General features: G+C 34.5%; 1 protein-coding gene and 1 long non-coding RNA gene across 4 annotated transcripts in view; one reads left to right on the plus strand and one right to left on the minus strand.

The window, feature by feature from the left end:
* Nucleotides 1–14: 14 nt before the first annotated feature.
* Nucleotides 15–18,905, plus strand: part of LOC116216574 — a 19,298-nt gene continuing 407 nt past the window's right edge. Inside the window, exons 1-2 of the long non-coding RNA XR_004159639.1 lie at nucleotides 15–386; nucleotides 2,869–2,934. This is a non-coding gene — a long non-coding RNA (uncharacterized LOC116216574). The remainder of the gene's footprint in view (nucleotides 387–2,868; nucleotides 2,935–18,905) is intronic.
* The window catches only part of PDLIM3 (PDZ and LIM domain 3), a 22,470-nt gene continuing 9,970 nt past the window's right edge, over nucleotides 6,406–18,905 (minus strand). The window contains exons 4-8 of one of the 3 annotated variants that reach the window (XM_010710059.3): nucleotides 16,237–16,304; nucleotides 12,826–13,089; nucleotides 10,069–10,199; nucleotides 8,875–8,986; nucleotides 6,406–8,335 (exon numbers count right to left, since the gene is read on the minus strand). In XM_010710059.3, coding sequence (XP_010708361.1) covers nucleotides 8,146–8,335; nucleotides 8,875–8,986; nucleotides 10,069–10,199; nucleotides 12,826–13,089; nucleotides 16,237–16,304 — 765 coding nt within the window. In that variant the 3' untranslated portion in view covers nucleotides 6,406–8,145. Of the gene's footprint in view, nucleotides 8,336–8,874; nucleotides 8,987–10,068; nucleotides 10,200–12,825; nucleotides 13,090–16,236; nucleotides 16,305–16,714; nucleotides 16,903–18,905 lie in introns of all 3 variants that reach the window. The other 2 variants (XM_010710061.3, XM_003205770.4) reach the window with 2 other exon arrangements.

The raw sequence follows: 18,905 nt of genomic DNA on the forward strand, positions 1-18,905 counted from the left end.
CGCGGTGACGCACGTCCCGCCGCGGCAACCGGGCCTTCAGCCGGCCTCCTCTGTGCTGCCGCCGTGCCAGCGCCAAGGGCCCTGCCGCAGCCACCGCAGCCGGGCGCCGTCACAGGAGGGCCCGCTCCTCAGGTGCTCGGCATCCTTGGTGCCATGTTTTCTGGTAAAGAAAACGTTCACTGTATTCACGAGAGCAGTCAAGGAAGAAATGCTCGTATAATTAAACGACTCAGATGCACAAGCATGCAAGGTTGGACACAGCTTGTTAGACATGGCTGCTATTCATAAAGCAGCTGTGAGGCCACGTACACGGGGGAACCTTGGTTTGTTAGAGCACCTGCTGGCAGATGTAGTTGATATTCTTTGAGAAAACAGTACCACCTCAGGTAATTTTTTTCTTAAACTGTACATTTCATCTGTATGTGATGTCAAGCAGCATTTCATCTTACGGGATGAGTGAAACCTTTCTCATACAGGTAATTGTTTTAAATTGGAAGAGACGTTCTGTGGAAGTGGATGTTCAGTGTTTCTACTTGAAGACCTGAGCAGAATTCTACTATTTCTTCATATTTTTGTTTTGATGACTCCAATAAGCAGGTATAACAGTTTTGGGAGAAATAAAAAAAACAACAAAACAAATCTTTTTGAAACTGATGCTGAGTACATTTCCCACCCTTCAAAAGACTGCAAAAAATACTAATTTATGAGTCATTTCAATATCATCTAATGAAAAACTTCAGATAAATTGCAAATATTATTTTAGAATGAGGGTGAAAGAATCATTCAGGATTACTGGCATTTTCCTTAACTGGTGTCTGACGTTGATTGCCTCCTCCTTAAAGAAAGTCTGTGTGGAAAGTCAGTAACATTCACTTACTGTTTTCAATTTAAAAAAAAAAAAAGCAACAATGTGGCAGAAAGAGACTTAGAAACATACTGCTGTCCTTCTAGCTTGCAGTATCACATACCGAACTGTCTTAAGACTGTATGACTCAGGTCTTTACAGACCCAGGAATGTTCTTAGGGAAATTCAGTTTAAACATGAACAGCTGGTTCATTTGTCTATCCCCCTAAGTATAGCAGAAATGTTAAATCAGCTACAGGGGCAGCTGTTACCTCTTGATTATTGTGAGACTGAGTAGATAGCTTCCATGAACTTTGAACAGGTGCAACCTGGTCCTGTTTATTAAAACGTAGCAGTAAGTATTCTAGTATGTGAAGCATTGAGATATGATGAGGTGATCATAGAGATAGAATGCATTAAATAATTGGTGACATCAGTTTGGCTCTCTAACTTGGGAGTCAATGTATAAGTTAGAGCTGCTGTCAGTTTACTGAAATTGACATATTTCAGGGATATCTGAAGTGTCAAGGGAGATTCATATAATAAACAAAAAAATATATATTCTTTTGTCACCACTGTGGCAAACTTGATGTTTTGTTGTTTTTTTTTAATATAGGGAATGTATGTAAGTATTATATTATTCTGATTAGGATACTACTAATTCATTTCTCCCGCATATCCAGTACATAAAAAAGTTAAACACTTTTTTTTCTTTTTTTTTTCCTGGCCTGTGAACTAGGAGAATAGGAAAATATCCTCATTTCATATTACTGTATTATGTTTTGTATTGTGGTGACAGCATGAATTAGAGCCCTTCCAGCATTTCAGAGAAAGTTCTGTTTTGGAAAATTGAATTACTATGAAAATTCTTCTGGCAAACAGCATTGAGGTCCCATGCAGCACTGCTGTTATGAGTGCCTCAGAGGTTTTGCATTTTTTCTTTACATGCCACAAAAGAATTAAGATTTATTTGACTGTTCATTATCTGTTCAAATGCTAAAATGCATATTTTACTCAATCCTTACTTTTATCTAGAGGTGGGCAATAGCTGATACTGTTCTACAGTAATAGTCTTCAAAAGCCGTGTCTGTGTTCAGGTGTAGCTTTAAAAGAACAGCCTTTTTGTCACAGCATGTGACAGATCCACAGCACAGTGGATCTGTAATGAAAGGCAGCACCCATATCTCAATAATCATTTCTGAAATGTCATTCTTTCATCCACTGTGAAAGATGAAAGCAGCTCTTGATTCAGAAAGGGCAATTACTAATAGGCAGTGGATAGGAAATAAATGGGAAAGACAATTAACAGAGCTCTGTGGTATACGTACGCATGGAGAAGAATCTCATAAATTGTAATGAGAATGGAAAAGGCTGGATAAATTATGAGTCAGAGAAGAAATATGTGAACATGTTTAGAATTATAATCCTGTGTTGGGATCAAAAAAATCTTGTGATTATGTCATCATTAATTAGTTTACACTCCCATAGAAGTGTGAACAACTAGTCTTGTTAGAATCCCTATTTGGTCTCACATTTTTTTACAACTAGATCAGTTAATAAAAGGTTTTGCTTCCATCTTGGGGCATAATTAATTTTTACACATTTTACCTGCATGTTTTTATTTTATATTGAATCATTGCTTGTGCATTTTTCTCTTGCTTACTAACTCTTACAGTTTAGGATGTTTTTGTTTGTTTGTTTGTTTGTTTGTTTTGTTTTACCTCAGTCCACCAGTCTTCTGTGAAAGGAAGCAAAGGAGCAAAATATTTGTAAATTATCATGTTATTTATTCTTTGCAGTGTCTTTTTCCTTCTATACTGTATCTGCCTGATCTGCTTAGTTTGGATTTTAAGCTGTGGGGTAGCTATTCTCTGCACAGTGCCTGTTTGCAGCTTGATCATCTTTGTATCTGAGTGTTCTTGCATTATGTACTTCTTTTATAAATAATAAAATGAAATAAGAGAGGTCGTGGAAAAATCTGGCTGTAAAAGAATTGTACTTATCATCTCATACATTCTGCTTAGGTTTGAATTGGCTCACTCAAAGAAGTGCAAGATGTAGAGCAGTGGACAGCAGCGCTTTCTGTAAAAGTAAGTGTAGTTTTGAAGCTAGAGATATTGCAGTGAAAATGAAATAGGGTGAATTTGAAGAATAAAACATCAGGAAGTCATGTAATTCTTGAAATTAATTAAAGAGCCAAAGTTAAAATGTTTTGGTTAAATGTTTTCTATTTTAGTTTTAACACACTCCCAGCTTTCTTAAATGGGCAAGCTATAGATTTTCCAATGTTAGCCAAGTATAGCAGTGGCAAGAATTATTCATGATACTGCCAATTACAGAAATTTCAGTCAGAAATATGATTGCTAAGTAGCTAGCATTCATTAAGAATTTTGAATGAGTTCTACACACAAATGAAATAGTCAATATATTAAAAGAGTATTTTACCTATAAATAGACTGAACGACAAACAGATTGTCTTCTGTGCAGTCATAGCTTCTCCTTGGGGTTTACTCTTTCTCAAAGAAAACTTGCCTGTGCTTTGTGTATGTGCACAACCTATAAGTACCTTGTAATTCTACTGCCTGTTAAGCTGGTGCTCTGAAACTTCATTTCTATATACAAGGGGAATAAGTATTTCTGTGCCTTGTGACAGTCATGTAAAGTATTGTTAATAGCCCCCTTCAGGTTTTGTGTAATGCCACAAACAACTTTTTTTTTTCTTTTTTTTTTCTTGAAAGTGTTGTAATTTGGCTGCATGTGTTATGGTGGGTTTGTTTGTTTGTTTGTTTGTTTGTTTGTTTTGGCAGGACAATTAAAAACCTCTTAAATCAGGAATATACTAAAAAGATTGTAAAAAGTAATTTTATAAAGAATGAGATGTATAAAAATTTGTTTTCAAGTGATTATCTAGAAAAGAAAGACTGTGAAAAACTTATCAGAGATTTTTCCTCTTGCTCAGAATCTTGCTTGTGTTTACTAAATATTTTGTTTTCTTAGGGATTAAAAACAATCTTTAACTATTCCACCATCTCTGTGTTTCTGAATTTGGCATTCCAGCACAGCTGTAATTTTTTCAGCATGAAATGTATGGAACTTTCCTTAAAGCTTTATTTTGGACAACTGTTCTAGCTTACGCCATCGAGAGCTTTTTTCAGAGTAATACAGTCTAAAATCTTTCAGGACTTTCCTGGATCCTTTAGTGCTCTTTGGATCATGCCCTGGTGTGGGGAGAGCAAGGATTAGGAGGGCTGAGTGTAACAAAAAGCACTCACTCAGAGCGCTAAAACAAATGTGTGCTTTAGTGTATCTAGAATCAAAATCCTTTGTAAACTTGAGCATTGTGTAGATGGTATCATTTACCAAGCATACAATGTAAAACAAGGTTTTAGTTGGTAGTACCACAAAACAACTGAGTATAAGTTGAGAAGATATAGAATGCATTTTACTTCAAAAGTAAATATGTTAAGGGATAATCTGCTTGTGGAATTTTCTTATTAATTTCAAAAAGAAACTGTCTGTATAACTTCCTTGGATGAGGGAAGGAAGGAGGGAAGGAAAAAAAAGAAACACAAAAGGGCAAATCTGCAGAATGTGTTTGCCTTTAGAATGTTTGCTGGGTATACATTGACAAATGGGCTTTGTTTCCCATTGTTTTATTTATAAATGCTTAAACCCGCAAGGTAAATAATAATTTTATCCTCGTGAAAAAGTTTTCTCTAAAAGAGAGTTTAATTCAAAGGCCTGTATTTTACATTCAAATCAGGTCTATATCTAATAGTATATGGTCATTTCTTATTACATTTATAGAAATGTTTATAGAAATTATGGTTTATAGAAATTCGAACCAAAATTGCTGATCAAATCATCTTAAGTAAAATTCTTGAGCAAACAGGTCAAAATTATACACAGTGGATCTATCTCTAGTTTTAAACACTACGAGTAATTTCATTTCTGTGAAGAAACTTTTTGTCAGTGAAAGTGCAATAAATGCTTCAGGCTATGTCTACAGTAATAGCAGACTGCACGGTACAGTATGAGCAAATCAGTTGGTTCTGAGGATGTGGCATCTACTTAATGTGTATTTCAGGGAGAGCTTATTTAGCTCTAGTTTGATTCTGCTGAATGACTTCCCATTAGTGGATGGTGTGTGTTAGCAGTGCTGCCAGAGATCATCTTCTAGTTGAATTTGGTCATAAAGGTAATCATTTTATGCACTTTGAAATTGTTGTATGATGTGAAGCAAAATGTAGTAAGTGGAATGATGAGGGATTTCAAAAGCACATTTCTGATCTGAACAAAAGTGTTAATATATTTTTAAAGTGTTGGAATGCAGTTGGAAATCTAAGAAGGCTGTTGAGTTAGTGGAAACACAGAGTTTAACTGCTTTAAAAAGGTTTTAAAATTTCAGGTTGTTGGTAGCACTTCGACATTACGTAAGAGAATGAAAGCATTTGTCTTGGAACAGTTGATACAGAAGCATTCTGTAAACCAATCTGGCGTATGTTTAGATGCAATGTTTGTCTTGCTCATTTGGAGAGTTAAAATTTCATGTGTTTCAAGCTCATCTTAGAATAGCCCTGTTGTTTATGCAGTAGTAACATAGCTGAGGAAAGCTTTTCACACCTGTTGATCGACATCTGAAGAGTCCAGATAACAAGCATGTGAAGTCACACTTACAATCTTTCTCTCCATCTAAAAATAAATGCCATTGCTCACTCTAGCTTGCAATATATATATAAAGTCTGGACACAGCTGAGCAGCATAGTAGTGTTATGCTGTTTTGATTTAGTGGGTATGCCATTCTTAAGCCAGCAGATAAGGTGGATCGTTCTTTAGCTGAACACTTTGTATGTATGGGACTTGTGCCAATAAGCCCTGACACCCCACCAGAGGTAAAGAATGTGGCCTTGAGCACGCTACAGAGAGAACTGCTGCATCTTTCTCTCATATTTAAATTTCTGTATTTAATATCTTCAGACTGAAGAGAAGGTAGGATGTGATTTCCAATTCTTCTCTATCAGGATCAAGGATTTTTGAATCTGAATGAATTGAACGCTGATGTTTCTTTCGTTTTACAGTGGTGTAAAGGTTTGCACATAGGTTGGTACTTGCAATTAGATAGGCTTTCAAGTTCTATTAAAATAATCTCAGACCTCAAACCTCTCAAAATAGCACCATGTCATGATGCAACGCCACTGAACTTCACTCAAAGATTTGTCATCAGGTCATGTTCTCTGGCTTTCTTTTAACCTAATATTTCTTATGGCTACGTTTCCAGGAATTTCCTCATGTTTTCAATTGATATGTTTGGCTTGGTAAAGAAAGAGTAGTTTCAAGTCTTTGAAAGCACATCATTGTATTCACTTTCAGAAAGCTGATTTTGCCTGGACTGTATGTTCAAATGTCTAATATAAAACTTGTTTCATTCTGTCCAGCTGTTTGATAAAATCCAAAACATTCATTTCTGCGTGGCTGAAAATGCCTAACTTCTATTATTGTTAAGTCACTTGACATTCATACATTCTCATTTTTCATACCAGTTGAAAAGAAATACGGAATCCTTATCATATATAGTACATTTATTTTTACCTTCAGTTGCTCCACAAAGAAATGAACATTAAGCAATTATTTAAAAACACCAATGACACATTGCAAGTTTGTAAAAATAGACACATGCACTCTCACTTTCAAAATGATTTTCAGGTTTACTTTATGGACTTTATTAGTGGAAAAATATAAATACTACATATAGTCTTCATGATACATAAGGAACAGAATTATGGTTTGTGCCAGAAAATAATTCATTAGCTAATCTTTAAAGGGATGTGCCTCTATATGCTTTTGATATGCAGTTTTAAATTCCGAATAGAGTGACACACACATTTTTAAAAGATTTTAATTCTGAAATAATACAGATTTAAAGTCTTTGAATATGCAAGCGTTGCATTTCAGGCTTTGGGACTCATCTGATTTTTTAAAATAAATGTAAACTGTATACAGCCTCTTATTTTGATTCCTGATTCTCCTTACATTCTAAGCTTTTTATATTTTAGAGTGAGAAAAGTAAGATTCTTTGACACTGAGTTGTTCATTTCTGCTATGAATTTAAGTATTGTGTTAAGTATTTCTGGAAGATGCTAAGGCGAAGTTTGTCATGTGCGTGTGTGTATGCAGCTGGCATACCTACCTGAAAGCAATGGAGCCCTTACAAAACATTCAGAAATTCAGAATTTCATTTGAATACTGTGTTCTTGTGAGTTCACCAGTCTTTTCATAAAAGATCTTTCCTTTGCAAATGTTAATTATCGGTCATTTTTAAAGTTGTCCAAGCTTTAATTATCAGGAATTAAGATACTATGGTGATATTTTCCCATTGTTCCTATTATGGAAATTGAATAATCTAAAGTAAAAAAACAAAAAAATAAACAGTACCTGAAAGAAACTTTTTTTTTAGAAAGACTTTTAAATTTACTTTCATTCTCAATTTGCAGTGAGTTCCTAATAAATTCTTTTTTTTTTCCCCTAAGAATAATGTATTGGTGTGCCTGCCTCAGAATAATTTTCTGCTAAGTGATGTAAGAGCTGAAAGGTGATTTCATTGCAAATCATTAAACATTGTAGAATTATTTTGCTTCTTAACTAAATGATCATTATGATACTAGCCCTTTTATTATATGAAATGGCATTCATTTCTTAACTCATTTGCTGCATCAGAAAATTAAGAAAATATAACCCCAAATTGAAAGCAAAGTAAGCAGAATCTATTTTTGGCACACACTGTTGATTGTTGAATGGTTGAAACAGGCACGAACATCCCACTGTTTTGTACTACCCACGTAGAATAGCTTCTTTTCTAATGATTGATCAAGTTTCTTTCTTTGGTAGGGCCCAGCCTGTAGCTCAATGAAGCTTTTGATTAGGCTATTTGTACAGATATTACATTCTTAACATTTTAAAAATAATGTCTTAATTACAGCACGTGGGTGCATATACCTCAGTAATAGTGTAATACCCCTGATGTTTCAATTGTTTTATTTTTATTATTTTTTTATTCCTGTACAGCTGTTTCAGTTCATACTCCATTGAGCTGTATTGGCAACTTCAAGGATAAAATTTTAGCTGAATTTTACTGATATGGTATGTTACTGCGGATTAATAGGGACTTCCACCTCAGAATATCACGAGAAAAGGTTTAAAAGCTGCTACTTTGAATTCAGACAGAAGTCCTGACAGTTGTACTGCAGTTCTAAGCTGTTAATGGCTTCTCGTGTGCATGCATGTATTTGTGTGCTAATGTAAGACTAGCATTTTGGGTAAACAGTAACTGCTTCATATCCCTCTGGTGGCCTCATGCGAGCTCGTGCATGAGCTTCACAGTATAGCTGGCCTTCCACAAAGAAGTAGCCTTTTTGTTTCAGGTTAAGATTGCAGTCAGAGCACACAAAACATTCTGGGTGTCGGTATTTATCACGTGCCTTCACCACTGTCCCTCTGTGTGAAAACAAGAAAAAGCAATTAATTCGTATGAATTTAGAGTGCAAAGAAACTAAAGTATAACACAAGGTAAGTTTTAGGTATTTCTTTTAAGGCCTCTAAGTTGCTTCTCTAGTGGTTTTGCCAGCTGCTAGAGAATTTAAAGTTGCAAGTTGAGTTTGAATAAGTAGAATATAAAATGCATTAGAGGTGATGACATAAGCTTTCTAACTGGAAAACTAGTTTGAAGAAATATTTTATTTTGGTTATAACACTTTAAGTATAGTCTCACCTCTTAATATGTTGAATAAATTAATCTATTTATAAAACCTATTTCCTCATGATTATCTGTGTTTTTTGCTGAAGCCAGTGATGTCATTAAAGTATAAAGCTGGTAGATTCAAAACGGATCACAGAGTGTTTTTGATGCTCCCACTGACTTGTCAGGAGGATGCTTTACACTACTGAACAACCTACAAACCTGTAGCTTATCTGGATGTAAACTGGGGATGTGCACTTAAGCTAGAAATTTATAAAACTGCGAAGAAACAACTTACAGAATTCCACTCCCACATTTGTCACACTGTGGTACTTTCTGGGCTCCGGGCAGGCCAGTAGGTATCTTTGTTACAGGTGCTTTCACACTTCTTGTACCCACTGGACGTCCATCTGAGATCCAAAATATTTCTGTTAAATACAGGCTAATACAAAAATGTCTGCCACAGTTAAATCTTTTCCTGTAAATATGTACTTCTGTATGTGTTTACAAGCTTTCACTTATGCCCAATAATAATGAAGTTTCTTGATATAAGTTTTGTGGGCCCAATCCCATGTCTTTAGAATTGGGAACAATGTTGTGTACTGTAGCCAAAAAGCAGATACAGCTTGATTAAAAATATATTGTTCTCTATCTCATAGGCACACAGAAATTCTCCAATAGCAGGTCCTGGGTATAAACAGGAGAGGGAGGAGGATTTGGCTTTAACATAGGGCCTTAACATAGTCAAAACCTCTCTTAAGGCTTACTTCTTATTTGTATGACTAACAATATAATGAGTTCAAAAAGATTTGTAACATAATATAAAATTACAGAAGATGCCAAATAAAATCCCACAATAATATGTGTACAGAAAAAATAGATGCATTCATTCCTTCTCTCATAAATATTTAGATATAAAAGGAAAAATTACAAATATTTATAAATATTCACCCCCTAGCTTAAATTTGGTTATATTTTATTCTTTATGCTTACTGCAATTGTAAATATTAGAAACTTCTAGCCTTTAATAATGTTTATTGTTATTTTCAAAACTTGACTTCATTTGGAGGAAATATGACTGTAAATGGTGTTGTCCTCTTTAGTTTTCATTTAGAATGGAGAGGGAATGAGTGAAACTTATCTTAGAAGATGGCTTAAAATTCTCTTTTTTCTGGATGTGGAAGATAGTATTTTCTTTCTTGGTGTCCCAAAAGTTCTTTCACATAAAACTTACCATTCAGTTAAAAACTATTTTGTACATTAGCAGTCTTAAACTAACACTGCTATTTTATTAGCACATTACATTGCTAGCCATAAGAGCGAGGGGAAAAATGTTACTAGGCTTGTGTACTATTTGTCAGACTTATAGAGACTCAGGCTGTCAGAAATTTGTGTAGTTCTGTTCTCTCTTATTCTCTGATTCCCCCTTTCCCATAAATATATTAAAAAAAAAAAAAAAGTTGAACAGGTAGAATATGTTATTATTAACCACCTTCCTCGGAGACTAAATTCTGGAGCACCTTAAAGGAGCCAGACTGGCGGGGTTGGCTGGGCTCCTCCTGTTGGTTGGAGTGCAGCATTCTGTACACGTCAGACTGAGGCACTGCCATGGGAGCTGGGTCACTGCATCACAGGGAGGAAGAGCAGAGAATGCAGTTAACAGACATTACTTCAAATGAATAGCTCTGCCAGGCATAGAACGTGATTCATGAACCACCCATAGAGACATGTGAGTTTCTCCAGCCACTGGAAAACTGTTTCTTCCAGGTAGCACTGCTTTATATAGGCTTCTCTGAAGCCTAGTGTACTGAAAAAGATATCCATGGAATTCTTACAAAAATAAGTCTACAAACTCATGACGCTGTTTCCATAATTACTGCTCTGGCTCTAAGGGCATTTGGAAATAGGCCAGTACTTGTGTTTAACTTCAAAGCAGTTGCATTCTTGTGATCAACTGCTGTATTACCAGATGCTTTCTGGACCAGTATCCAGAAATTCCATTTTCACAGCAGCTGGCTTCAGGAATGCTGATAAAATCACAGACCATATCTTTACATAGGGTCAGCCAAAACCTAAGCAAACATTTTGGGAGAGTGCCATGAAGTCAAGGTATTCATGCTTTTCTAAGTTGGCTTATTCACTAGTTACAATAATGATTATTTGTCTAAGCTAATTGTTACTTAATTTAAGAAGGTGACAGAAAGAGACTGAAGTAGGTACTGCATTTGCAGATAAACACAGGTGAATGGAAAATCTACTTTTAAAATTAAATTAGAGTGGAATGTGACTTTTATAATGGCAATTTCATGACAAAAATATAAGGTAAATTATTGTCCAGATAACATTTCATGGTTGAATTTCTTATGACCTGTAAACAAAAGATTTTACCAAAAATGTTTTGTGGTATTTTAAATCATGCTGAATTTTAAAATTGATTGAGCTAACTAACATTTTCAGTGGCTGAGAGAAAGGGCAGATGACCACACAGAAGATTAGGCTGAACATGTGACATCCATAAATTTCAAATTGCTAGGGACTAACTAAGTAAAAATTACTTCAATGAAGTCTGTTATCTCACTGATATTTGTGTAAATGTCCAGTTTAAATTTCCGATTTCAACAGGCCTTCTACGGTCTGTTGCACCTTAGATAAGTTGCCACTGGAAAAAAAGCAACTAATTCCATAGGAAATTAGGCTGTTTATGATTTACATGATTTTGTTACCTTCCCAGAATAACATCTGATCTGTCACATAGCACAGTAAGAGAAATAACTACTGTTGATTACATTAATTCTTTGTATCTTCTGTGATCAACCAAATTGCTCAGAGTTGTATTTAAGTGGTATAGAAAATATTGTTCTGTTTTTTTCATCATAAGCTTTTAATCTATAGAGTGAGCTCACTTCTAAAGGTTTTCACTATTGCAAAATCAGACCCTCAATCTCTCTTCTTGACTAAAATATTCCTGAAATCCAAACAAGTGATAATACAATTACATAAAAAAGGCAAAAAACAGGGACAAGTCTATGAGATAACATTCCTAAATTCATACAGAGTGAAAATAAATCCCACAACAGAAAAGACATTTCAAACCTGTGTAGAGAATCAGTTCTCAAACTGAGAACACTGTAGGAATTTGTGAAATCTGATTACTCTGGGCTTAATCCATTATTACAGAATAAAGAAAAAGCTATTTGGCTTTTTTCTTTTTCCCTATTCTTGTTGTTATTGAGGGTGAACATTAATGCAGTAGATTAACATCACTCAGATGAAATACATTTTTGTGTTCATCAAATTAGCATGAACATAAATATTTCTTTATAAATTTTTATGGTTAGTTACAGCCCAGTTCTTCAAAGTGCTGAAGAAGGCTTATTGGTGCCAGTGATTACTGCTTATTTAAGGTATTAGTGATTAGCTTTAGTTTACACCATACATATTATAAATTATTAAGTACTGTTGTATAACAAAAAAGTAAGTACTATTAAACAAAAATAAAGATAAACCAAAATGAATGATTAATTGTACCTTGTAAAGATGAGTAGAGTTTTAAAAGTTTTCATTATTTATCACTGCTGTCCATATTGGGGAGGTTCCTACCTGACTTTTAGTTACTGTAGTAAATAAAATTCATAAATCATCTTTTGATCTTTAGGTAATTTTTAGGTTTAGAAAGCCAATACTGGCTCTTTTTGGACAAAAGCTAGTTATGAATTGTCCCAAGTGGGAGTTAAATAGTGTTTCTGTAATATTCTGTAATATTCTGTAATTGAATATCTGTCCACAAGATCTCCTAACTTTCAACAGTTGAAATAAATTTGAGTTAATAATAATATTGCATTAATGATCAATAAGAATCATTTATTAAGAATAATTTAATAAGAATAAATTATTAAATACTACCTATGACAGTAATAAGTAATTATGAATTTGGGGAGGAATCAGAATCTTAATTTGGAATGACCAGTCAGCAAGTAGTGCAGGTAGTTTAATCAGCTTCTATTTATTAACTACAAATTTAAGATTATTTCCTCTGAGTTATCTATAAATTCTGAAAGACCTCTTTAATACTAAAAGTCATCAACTACTAGTGTTTTAATGGAAACATTGAATGCCTTTAAATAACTTAGTTTGTCTTTAACCCTTTTACACATTCTTGAAGAAACAGTGTGATATTATTAAAGCCCATGACTGCTGGTACATTCTAAATTCATATATTCGTACATATCAAGCATACTGCTCTAATTACCTCATTACGGGTGTTTCCCCCAGAGCTGTAGAAACTTGGCCTTGCAGTGTTTCCATGATATTGTCATCTGAGTACAACTGCATAGGTGTGTTAAACTGAGCATGTACAATCTTGACACCAGGAAGCTCCATTTCCAGAGGAACGTTAGGGGCCATCCTAGACACTGCTTTCAGCTCGGTGGGGCAGATGGAGCTAACCGTGCTAATTGAAGAGGGGGTACTACGTCCACTGCCACAGTCAATCCCCGAAGGAGTGCTGCATCCACTGTGTTAATTACAGATTACAGCCAGAGTGCAGAAAGGTGTGCAGTGTGCATCGGATTATAGAGAATAAAGACAAAAGTACAGGAATACGGTGATGTTAGCAAGCGTATGTATGTAACAAATACAGGAAAGTAGAAGTAGAGAAAAGCAAAAGTATGTGTACTCATTGAAAAGCATTTTCCTGTAAAAAGCATCAGTGCCAGTTATAAAGCGTTCCTTAAAATTCTGGCAAACATTTTCTTTAGATGGTAAAAAAAATACAATGAATTTAATATTTCAGAAAATAATATTAACTTGCATTTTGAATGCTAGATTTTGTTTCAGGACCAGTTAAGCCTCCATAAAACTTGTTGTAGGCAAGTAATTCTTAAGATCTCAAAAGAGTAGCATACAAAGATTATGTGAGTTGTACATGCCAATGACAGAATTAACACCAGCAATATTGGAATCCTAAATGCACCATTCCAGCCCTGCACTTCATAATCCATCTCAGTCCACATCTGAAGAAATTAAAGCAGTGTAAAATAATGAATAAGACATTGCCCAGATTTCCTTAAATTCTGTGTGAATTCATCTTTTAAAATTATTTTATCAATATATTTTGTTTGTAATGTTTGCTGAAAATTTCATAAAAGAAAAAATGCTTTAACAGCCAGTTGTACTTTTGCTTTTCTAAATGACAGTGTTTCTAATAGAATACAAAATGGTCCTTCACAAGAATAGAGAATTAATTTTACTGCTTTTGAAGCAGATTTTGCATGTAATTTGTATAAAGTAAAGAAGATGTACAGTTTTGGAGAAATACTGATGTTGCTCTGTATTATTGAATTAGAATTACTGTGCACTAACATATCTAAAAAAGGCCTGGTAAAATAATGTAGACAATAAGCTGAAAGTCTTTTTCGGTGTCACTAATTTGAAGACTTCAGTATTTTCCTCAGAGCATCTCAGAGGCTTCCTTGATTCCAGGGGTATTTTTTTCCCGTTGTTGTGGAATTTGTTATCATTTATATGATATTCAGAATCAAGAGAAGATAAAAATCTTTTTCCTCTGTATAAGGGTTGTGATTAGATCTTTCCAAGCTGAATGATTTTGTGTAAGCCTGTAAAATAATACTGTATTTCACAATTTGACCATACAATACAATACTTTTCTTAGGTGATACTCTTGCATGGAGAAAAACTCAAATTCTCCCCTGATTCAATGGAGAACATGTGTAGGACCATTTTCTTAAAAATTTAAAGGGAAATACATTTTCTACAATTAAAGACATATCAAAAGAAAGCTAATTTCAGAAAGGATAGGCAAGTCTTAAACTGAAAGCACAAATTCAGTATCATCACCCAACAAGAGTCAGCTGAAAATATTAATATATATGGCTATTTATAAATTCACAATCTTTAAAAAAATAAAAACAACGCCCTTACATTCTGCACTATCTTGCTTTGTCAGTGCTGATACTGTTAGTAAGTAGAAAAAAAATAGGAAAAGGGCAGAAAAAGCATAACTCTTGCTATTAGCAGCTGGAGTGGTGTTAAAGCAGAATGAAGTATAAGTAGAATGTAATCATATATAAAATATAATTTCCAGTTAGTTTAGTCCAAAATTGTGGCTAATGTTGAATGTTAGTTCAATCCCACAGCCCAGAATCAGCTCTTGTCATCAAAGTGCTGTTTACCTTCAGCTGTCTGTTGGAGGTGGATTTTTTTGTTTGTTTGTTTGTTTTGCTGTGTTTAACAAAGAATATTTTTTCAGCCAAACTAATGAAAAAGTAGGAGATAAACTGTGTGACAGACAAGGTTTTGTAGAATTAAGATTATCCATGAAAGAGTGCAGTTTTTAAATATAGACTTCTGCAATGCTAGAACACCATACAGACCTTACCCAACTAAAGTTCTGAAACTTCTTACATTTCTGGTAGGCTGCTGCTCTTCTGACAAGCTGGAAAACGGACAATTTAATTCAGCATTATCTCTGAAAATATTGGGAAATTGAGAGTAGGCTCCCAGTACACTCATTTGAATTTCTGTAAATCTGATTAGATACCTGCAAATAGTACCTCATAGTCCAAAAGTCAGTTCCAGATATGTATATAAATGCTGTCTGTAGTTAGAGGCCACATGTTTCCTGAAGAATGTGATCATTTATCCTGTATTGTCATCAGCCTCCCAGTAGAGATGGGCATGTTTTCTCCATTCTACATTGTTCATTTTTGTTCACAGAAGGATGGGGTTTTATCTGTCTATTAGTTTCCTCTTTGTCACTCAGATAGTGAGAAAAAAAATACATCTGACAAAACTGATAGTCCATATGAGATTGTCCTTTGTATGAAGGAATCAACTATTCTTCTTTTTCAGTCTAGCTTGTCAGATTTGAAGTGGTATAACATAGCGTACAGGCATTTTTGACCCTAAGAACGAAATATAGAACACTAAATCCACTGGTAAAACCTGTTACTGCTAGAAAGCATAAAAAATAACATCTCAGTATACTGTATTGGTTGAGCACTTTTGAGCTTGAAAGAATTTGCGTTGTTTTCCTCTCCCCTCTGCATTTAGTACTGCAAATCATAGTAAATTAGACATTCTACCCCCAGTTATGATTGAGGAATATCAGACTGAAACAATTAATGTTAATATATAAACGATTCTGCATTTTACAGATTTACATGTCTGTAACAGTAGGTAGTTATTTTAGCTCTGCATTAGTCATTAGGATATCCTCTGAACAGCTATCTGCTGAAATTTTAACTTAAAATCACCGCACAGCCTAGACTTTAATTTGCAAAAGTACCTATCTTTTATTTAGCAAGTGAAGAAATCTCATACATTTGTGTTTGGACAGAATTTCAAAGCTCTGTATATTTGTAAGTGTACAATACTTGGTGCCACGCTACAAACAGAATCAGGTTTGTGGTTGCAGTTACTTCAGAATCATGTATGTATAACTGAGAGTAGGGCCTGGACCTGCTTGCTTTCGGATTTCTGCAAGTTAGGCACTTCAGGGTTTTAAACTTCAGCCATACATTATGTACTACCGTAAGTTAATTTCAAATGTCTCAGTATGCTATATTAATTCAAACTGTGAGTATCCATTAAAAAATAACACCATGCATTCAAACTCATCACAGCACTCAGAGTTTATAACCTGCTTCGGCCTGGGAGTATGAAAGGTTTGGGCCGAATATTATGCTTGTGTTCAAAGTAGTTCATATCCTGTAAAGAAAAAACGGTTAAAATAGCTTCCTATAAGCCTATAAGAGTTTACTTCTAGTTAAAAGGTTGCTGATAACGTTTTAAAATCATAACTATGAAGTAACCTTTTTTATTTTGTACATTCCTGGAACTTAAAAGCTGCAAAGTAAAGGTATTAGAAAAGGATTAGATTGCAGTGTTGCAGATCAGCAGGGGGAGGAGAATTGTAGCTACCTGCAGTGTTACTACAGAGTTGAATGTAGAGTTTTCTGTGTTGGAAAAAATTGCTTCATTTATCACTCGTTTTTTGGATAACCAATAAACTCCTGATTATCAGAAGAAAACAGCAAGAGCTGGACTTTTTAACTGAAAACAGAACGGATAGTCATATAACACAAAAGACTGTATGATAAATAAATACCAGTACTCACTTTTGTGATGCGTTAGGAATGAGACTCCTCAGCTGTCCATGGAGTGCGTCTTGTATATTGCCAGATGAGTACAGCCCAATTGGAGAATTATAGGAGGAGCTCACTACCTGTCTTTTGTCATCAATATTTGCTGCTGCAACAAAAGGCTGGGCCCTTCTGTTGTGAGCTGTACCAATAGGCTTGAATTCCTGTACATGATAGGCAGACAAAATACACAGAGCTACAATGCACACCAAAGCTAGTAATGAGTAAAACTAACATGAGTATTGTTAATCTCTGCATTTTTTACTTTTTAACTTTGTTATTTTTTAACTGATGCAAGCATACTATATTATTCTATGAATTTTCTGTTTTCTTCTTAAGCCGTACACATTCAGAGATTATTTTTCTGCCTCAGAGCAACCAGAAGCCATTCCACATTTGTGAGTAGCATGAAAGTTCAAGAAGAAATGAGTGAGATGACCTATTGTATTCTCTAGATTTTACACTGTTTAGGTTCATCTTGAAGAAACATTCAGTGGATGAAGAGTGTTTGATACTGTAGTCCATCATCCTTCCCTGCTGTCCTGCAGTGCTTTTTGGAGACAGTGCTATGTGTGCACTTATCTATATAGAATTAAAAGTCTCATTTCTAACAGAGATTTCAACAGTTTTGAATGGCATTCTTCTTTAGAGACTGGAAGTTTCAATGGTAAGGTAGCAGAGATTGTTGGTACTTCCGTAGCTTAGCTCCGCTAATTTGCTGTCTTGACTTTGGATATGGGATGTGTATTTTGCCTTGCGTTTGATTTTCCTAAGGCCTAGGCCACTTGACAGCAAATCTACAGAAGATGAAATCTGAAGCGAGAACAGAACTTTTGCACATGCTGAGTCCTTTCTTATTCCTGAAAGTTATAGTCTCTGCTTAAAAGTGTGGTTGGAGTAATACTACAATACTATAGACAATTTATGTAATCACGTTGGTATCACACAGTGTCATATGACCTACAGAGGGTTTGTTCTGATATTCCCATATCAATTTTATTCCAGATCGTAGGAGCTCAAGTTGTAATTACTGGAGCTTTTGGTTTAATCATTACGTACAATTTATGCTGTGTATTTGCTGTCACATGTTTTTTAATTGTTACATACCCGACATCTTCAGTATTAAAATTATTCTGATGCAATTGTGATCTTTCAGTTAAATCTTGCAAGTTATGCAAATGAGTTTTCTTGTTCTGCTAAGTCGTTTTTTAAACAAAGTTTTTATTTTTTTGGGATGCAGAAATGCCTTTCTTAGATTATGCTAACTTTTAGGAATGCTAGAAAAATTCGACTTAAAACAAATCAGCAACAAATACAATATAATTTGAATACTTAAATTCCTGGGGTAATTCAGGATAGTAAGAGCAGATTAGATAAGTATGGACACATTTTTGACATCTGTAGGTTTTAATTTTTGAAATTATGAAAACCCGAATGTGAACTGGCTCCGTAGTTTTCATTTAAAGCTACAGTTGCAGGAATATATTTAGGAACAGGTGAAAAGAAAAGTCATGGTTATATAGAATGTGCAGCCAGGAAATGCAAACAGTAAAAGCAGTTGTATTAAACGGGAGAGTTTAGCAGCATTACATTGTAAGAGACTACTGAAAGAAGCAATCAGATAGATGTGCACAAAGGTTTTGGTTGCAATCTTTGTTTCTTTCTTCAGAACTCCATTGCAATTGAGAAAATTTATTAGTAAATAGAAGTAAGCTACTACTGTTTAGGTTCATGTCTACTTTATGAAATACATTAATATCAAAATATTTAAAATTGATTTAAAACCATGTGTGATACAAAGCAAGCAAAAGCAACAAGGAACACTGTCATTTCACCCCATTTCATTATGTTGACAAATGAACAGCACAGAAGATGTGGCATCAGAGTAGCATATTTACAATATAACAGTTTTGAAAAAGTACTTGCAGTTAATTCAACTTAAATTAATTCCTTTGTATTTTAAAATCATCTCTTCATATAAAATATCAATGACAGAACATACAGCAGCAAAAATAGTCCAGCTCTTGTGTTTATTGAATCTTACTGAGTCTGTAAAAAGTCCTCTTTTAGTTCAGAAGCAAAACGAGAACTGGATGTTGTTGAAATTCATAATCAGGAATGTGTGATAATTACGGTATTTCATTTCTTAAATTTTAATTTTTTTTTA

The sequence above is a fragment of the Meleagris gallopavo genome, chromosome 4, assembly GCF_000146605.3.
Source record: "Meleagris gallopavo isolate NT-WF06-2002-E0010 breed Aviagen turkey brand Nicholas breeding stock chromosome 4, Turkey_5.1, whole genome shotgun sequence".
Taxonomy (NCBI): domain Eukaryota; kingdom Metazoa; phylum Chordata; class Aves; order Galliformes; family Phasianidae; genus Meleagris; species Meleagris gallopavo.